This window comes from Triticum aestivum, chromosome 4D, assembly GCF_018294505.1.
Source record: "Triticum aestivum cultivar Chinese Spring chromosome 4D, IWGSC CS RefSeq v2.1, whole genome shotgun sequence".
Classification (NCBI taxonomy): Eukaryota; Viridiplantae; Streptophyta; class Magnoliopsida; order Poales; family Poaceae; genus Triticum; species Triticum aestivum.
In genome coordinates, this window is record NC_057805.1 from 1,377,041 (window position 1) to 1,383,367 (window position 6,327).

Consider the following 6,327-nt stretch of genomic DNA (forward strand, 5'->3'; position numbering starts at 1 on the left):
TGTTCTCTGACAAATTCAGACCCAGATAAAACAGTGAAACAAATGAAATCCTGTGGAACAACCGCTCAGCTTTCTTTTATTTCAAAAAAAAGTGGTGTGATTTTAGAGTCTAACTGCAGACTCTGAGAGAAAAAAATGCAACTGCCGGTGCTTGCTAGCATAAGTACTCATGTTGGAACAAACATGGACATAGAGCCCGCTGGACCTAACAAGCCCGAAATAATACAAACCCAAGACGTGGCGCAGTGCCACAACCACACAATCTGAACGGAACGAGACATACCTTAAATCTCCTGGCAAGTTCATTAGCATGTAGGATGTTGGCAAGCTTTGACTGCCCATATGCTGCAATGGTGCTATACCTGCAAAGGTTAAAACAGCAGGTGACTCGTTTGTCTTGAAATTAAGTAAATGGCAGGGGAAAACATAATGTCTGCACGGAAATTACATACTCTTCCTCGTCATTTAGCTTGGCGAAACGGATGCCTTCCTTGTATGCAAACCTGTGCCCCTCTGACGAAACATTAACAATTCTTCCTTCCACGTTTGATTCATGAGAGGTCTTCTTCATGGTCTCCAGCAGAAGATGTGTCAAAAGGAAATGCCCTGGATATTATGATATGAAGAGTTAGGTGAGACAGAAATGAACTAGAAGGGTCAGGTGAAATACAAATTGCAAGCTTGCAAGTGTCTGCAAACTTGTTTAAATGAAGTGTTTCTGTATCAGGGTACATAAATTGGTTCATCAGCTAATGAAGTGTTTCTGTAATCATACCGACATGGTTAGTTGCAAACTGCATCTCGATGCCATCCTTTGAGAGGGAGAAAGGGGTTGCCATTACTCCTGCGTTGTTGCTGCCAGAGAAAGCATCATGCAATCAGGGAACGCCGCGAGCTATCAATTACATAAGTAAATGTGAACAAATGTGCAATGATGAAAAGTACTACTAGACTTAAATACACGAGTCGTGTGCTTATTGGGGATTAAGCGTTGCGGTGCAGGAAGTGGCATAGCAATATATGCAAGTACGTCGCCAGCATGACTAACTCATGTCAGGACCCCTACTGCTAGTTCCATTCATGTTATAGGACCGCCATAATTCCTACAGAGCTAGCCCTTGCAGATCAAATTACCCATTTATGAAATGAAACGGACCGTTCCTAAAACATGGTTCAAAGTAGCAGCTGTCCTGGAACCTGAGTTAAATCAGTACGGAAGTACGATGCCATGGAAATGTCCTGAAGCTATCTGCATATACAAGCAGCGAGTTTCTTTCACCCAAACTGAAAAGTCACACCATTTTTGCAGTAGTTTGTAGTTGAATAGGTGAAATCACATTAAATCTACCAGGACAACTTCTAGTAACTGATAGTATGACCGAGCTCGTCTGTATGATTGAAGGTAGTACAAAAGAAACCCAGAAATTAAATCGGCTCGATGTTGAGTGAAGCCCGCTGAAAGTATCAAGTTGCAGCCAAAGTGATACGGCCATGTCGCTGCTGTGCTACCTAGTACTCATGATGCAGAGGTTGAGAATTTAATGGCCGACAGACAGCCCCTAAGTGAACCTGAACCTCGTCTTGACAACCCCTGACTGAACCTCAACTATCAAGCGAGAAGTGGGGCTGCCTTACATGAGGATGTTGAGCGGGAGGCCCCTGGCGGCGAAGTCGGCGGCGAACTTGCGGACGGAGGCCAACGAGGAGAGGTCCAGCTCCATCACCTCCACGCTCGCGCCGGGGGTCTCGGCGAGGACGGCCTGGCGCACGGTCTCGGCGGCGGCGAGGTTGCGGACGGCCATGACGACGTGGGCGCCGCGAGCCGCCAGCACCCGCGCCGTCTCCGCGCCGATCCCGCTCGACGCCCCTGCCAACCGATTCACCGAAATCGAATCAGATGGAACGAGGGAGGGAGGGAGCAGAGAGGAGCAAGGAAAAGGTGAGGAGGCCGGTAGAGTGGGTACCGGTGACTATTGCGGTGAGCCCTGCGGCGGAGATGCCGGCGGTGACCTGGTCGGCGGTGGATGCCCAGGAGAAGCCCGACGCGCCCTTCCGGCTGAAGATCCAAGGCAGCATCTTTTCTTCTCTTCCCTTCTCCTCTCCCAGGAACTGAATGGATCAAATCAATGGACCTCACGCGCACGCAGAGGCGGAGGCGGAGGCGGCGGCCGGCCGGCGGCGGAGAAGAATAAGAAGAGGAGGAAGGAAGGAGTCCACCGCTGCAGTCAGTGTTGTGTGCAACAAGAACACAATGCAGTGTGCCAGTACGCAGGTGGGGCCCACTCGCCAGCCCTGGTCAGGCAATTTCCACGCAAATTCCATCCTACTATTTCTTTTCTTTTTCTTTGATGAGGGAAAATTCCATCCTATTTTCCACTATATATGAAAAAAGAGCTGCTCCTTTTACCCACATGAAATAAAAACCAGACATGCCTGATTTTGCTGCTGTCAGATAGTTGTATTGCCGCCGTCGTTCGGTGGGGTGTATCATGGTACATATTCACACGTTGTATTACCCGCGGGCCTTGCATGTGTGCCGCCACTGATGTCATAATAGCAGTGGCAGGAGGTCAGTGACCGGTGGCCCTGAGAGTCTGCCCGTCACTACTAGGCTTTTTGCGCTCGTCATTGCTAGGCATTCCTGCAGTAATGGTTGTATTTTCCCTAGTTGCAAATTCCTGCAGTAATGGTTGTATTTTCCCTAGTTGCAAGTCAACCCTCGTCTAACAAACTTGAACTTTTTTTTGTAGGCGTAGGTGCCGCAGTTGCAAGACAACCCTCGACTCGTAAGTGCAGATTTTTTTTTTAGGCTTAGCTGCCCCAATTGTAAGTTAACACTAGACTCGCAATTGAGCTTCCTTTGTAGGTTTTAATTGCGGTTACAAGTCAACCCTTGACCCTCAACTGGGCTTTTTTCACAGGGATGTAGGTGCCCCAGTAGCAAGTCAATCCTCCACTGGCAACTAGGGCTTCTTTTATAGTTGTCCCGATTGCAAGTAAACCTTTGACTCACAACTGGGCCCGAAGTTTGTTTTGCCTGCTCAACCTAAATGTCTATGTTTCTACTCGATCAAATAACTTGCATGTCTTTTTTGATCCTTTCCGACTCTAAATGTAATTACACATATTTATGGTTTTTTGGTTCTCTCTGTGAAAAAAAACAAACCTTAAAATGTATATTTGATTGAAAAACAAAAAAAGTCAGCAATTTTTGTTTCTCCTTTGCTGGCACTTTTTTTATTCTCTTTTTTGCAATCCTAAGCATTTGTATTTGTTGTGACCTCAAAATGTATTTTTTCTATATTTGTTTTGAGTTTGTTGTGAACATATTTCAAGTTCCCAAACATTTGTTGAATTTGTGAACATTTTTTGAATACATGAATTTATTTTGAATTCACCATTTTTTTGGAATTTATAAACATTTTTTTGAATTCATGATTTTTAAATACGTGAAAATTTTATCAAATTCGTGATTTTTTTGCATTCACATGTAACATGTTTTGAATTCGAGAATTTTTGAGAAGTCATGAATTTTTAAGTAGACAGACATGTTTGAATACGCGAACAGTTTTTTTGGTTTTTTGACCTTTTTCACTTCTATCTTTTTGTTTTATTTTAAAAATGTTTAGCACGCATTTTAAAATTGTTCAGTGTGTGTTTATTGGTAAAAGGTTCACCGTATATAGAAAAAAGCTTAATGTATATTATAAAAATTCCATCAGATATTAAATACTTATTCAATTTTATTTGAGAAAATGGTCACCATATTTTAAGAAAGTTGTTAGCATGTATTTGAAAAAACAATATTCATCATGTACGAAAAATGTTGTGTGTGTATATGAAAAATATTGAATAAATATTGGAACAATGTTTATAATACAGAAAAGTATAAAAAAATTGAAAGAAAGAAAAGTAAACCTGACAGAAAAAGAGAAAAAACACAAATCATACTACGTAGCATGATTTGCTGCCGTACATCGCTCCCATGGATGGGCCGTTGTCCCTGTAGCAATGGTCCATTTGCGCCAAGACTGTGTCCTCGCTGGTGGTCCGGTGAGAGTGAGCCCGTCTGTCTCGGGATCCCGCTTCCTCGTGCCAAGGTCAACATGGTCGTGCCTGTCAGATTTCAGAGACTCTCTTAGCAGCAGGGGACGAAGTTGTCCGTGAGCTGACTGAGCGCTTACATGGAGGATGTGAGTCGGTTTTCCCGTGGTCTTGTGCGACCTGCATGTGAGGGGCACTGATAGAGCATGTGCCGCACCATAGCCCCGTGACGGTGTCCTAGTTAGCGGGTGCTCACTATGTCAGCCTATTATTTATTTATGGGTACAACACCTGGGTGAGCCCCTCCCTTCCCCTGTATCGCCCGACCCTGCGTCGCCTCTCTCGGGCGACACGGGGGAACCCCACCGGCGCTGGCTACTTCCTACCCCCCTCTGCCCCAGCACCTCGCCGCCGCCTGAGGAGCCCGTTCAGGCTCCACGGAGGGTGGCGGCGGGGCTTCTCTCAAGGTGGCCCTCCGGCAATGACCGGCGCGGATCCAGTGGTCCGGGAGTAGGGGCGGCGCGACGGTGGCCTCGCGGCGACCAGATGCGGCGTGGACGGCGGGGGGTTCCAGCGCGGGCGGCCGCGTTCTGGCGGATCGAGGCCTCGATGAGGCTGGGCCCGGTGGCGGCGGCTCGGGTTGGTGGTGGTCCAGGCTGCGGGTGTGACGCCCCCGATTCAATCGTACACTAATCATGCACACAAACGTGTACGATCAAGATCAGGGACTCACGGGAAGATATCACAACACAACTCTAAAACATAAATAAGTCATACAAGCATCATAATACAAGCCAGGGGCCTCGAGGTCTCGAATACAAGTGCTCGATCATAGACGAGTCAGCGGAAGCAACAATATCTGAGTACAGATATTAGTAAACAAGTTTGCCTTAAGAAGGCTAGCACAAACTGGGATACAGATCGAAAGAGACGCATGCCTCCTGCCTGGGGTCCTCCTAAACTACTCCTGGTCGTCGTCAGCGGGCTGCACGTAGTAGTAGGCACCTCCGGTGTAGTAGGAGTCATCGTCGGCGGTGGCGTCTGGCTCCAGCATTTGGTTGCGACAACCAGGTAGAAAGGAAAGAAGGAAAAGAGGGAGAAAAGCAACCGTGAGTACTCATCCAAAGTACTCGCAAGCAAGGAGTAAGAGGGGGATAGCTAATCCTGTCGAAGACTACGCTTCTGGCCACCTCCATCTTGCAGCATGTAGAAGAGAGTAGATGGTAAGTTCACCAAGTAGCATCGCATAACATAACCCTACCCGGCGATCCCCTCCTCGTCGCCCTGTTAGAGAGCGATCACCGGGTTGTATCTGGCACTTGGAAGGGTGTGTTTTATTAAGTATCCGGTTCTAGTTGTCATAAGGTCAAGGCACAACTCTGGGTCGTCCTTTTACCGAGGGACACGGCTATTCGAATAGATAAACTTCCCTGCAGGGGTGCACCACATAACCCAACACGCTCGATCCCATTTGGCCGGACACACTTTCCTGGGTCATGCCCGGCCTCGGGAGATCAACACGTCGCAGCCCCACCTAGGCTCAACAGAGAGGTCAGCACGCCGGTCTAAATCCTATGTCTGGGCCCATCGCCCATTGCACACCTGCACGTTGCGTACGCGGCCGGAAGCAGACCTAGCCCCCTTAATACAAGCGCGAGCTTACGGTCCAATGTGGCGCGCGCCACTCAGTCGCTGACGTCAAAAAGAGCTTCGGCTGATACCACGACGCCGAGTGCCCATAACTGTTCCCGCGTAGTTGGTTAGTGCGTATAGACCAAATGGCCAGACTCAGATCAAATACCAAGATCTCGTTAAGCGTGTTAAGTATCCGCGAACGCCGACCAGGGCCATGCCCACCTCTCTCCTAGGTGGTCTCAACCTGCCCTGTCGCTCCGCCACAAAGTAACAGTGGGGGGCCGTCAGGAACCCAGGCCCACCTCTACCGGGATGGAGCCACCTGTCCTTTCAGCCCCCTCATCAGAATCACTTGCGGGTACTCAACGAGCTGACCCGACTTTAGTCACCACATGTGTCATGTATATAAAGTATATAGTATATACCCGTGATCACCTCCCGAAGTGAACACGACCCAGTAGTATAGCATGGCAGACGGACAAGAGTGTAGGGCCACTGATGGAACACTAGCATCCTATACTAAGCAATAGGATAGCAGGTAAGGGTAACAACTATAGCAACAATGACAGGCTATGCATCAGTATAGGATTAACCGAAAGCAGTAACATGCTACACTACTCTAATGCAAGCAGTATAGAGAAGGAATAG

At 47.9% G+C, this 6,327-nt stretch overlaps 1 protein-coding gene across 1 annotated transcript in view; it reads right to left on the minus strand.

Moving 5' to 3' along the window:
• Positions 1-2,257, minus strand: part of LOC123095568 (short-chain dehydrogenase TIC 32, chloroplastic) — a 4,582-nt gene extending 2,325 nt beyond the window's left edge. Inside the window, exons 1-5 of the mRNA XM_044517072.1 lie at positions 1,965-2,257; positions 1,636-1,867; positions 776-855; positions 453-606; positions 284-362 (exon numbers count right to left, since the gene is read on the minus strand). Of these exons, the coding sequence (XP_044373007.1) occupies positions 284-362; positions 453-606; positions 776-855; positions 1,636-1,867; positions 1,965-2,076 (657 nt within the window). The 5' untranslated portion in view covers positions 2,077-2,257. The remainder of the gene's footprint in view (positions 1-283; positions 363-452; positions 607-775; positions 856-1,635; positions 1,868-1,964) is intronic.
• Between the last annotated feature and the right edge of the window lie 4,070 nt (positions 2,258-6,327).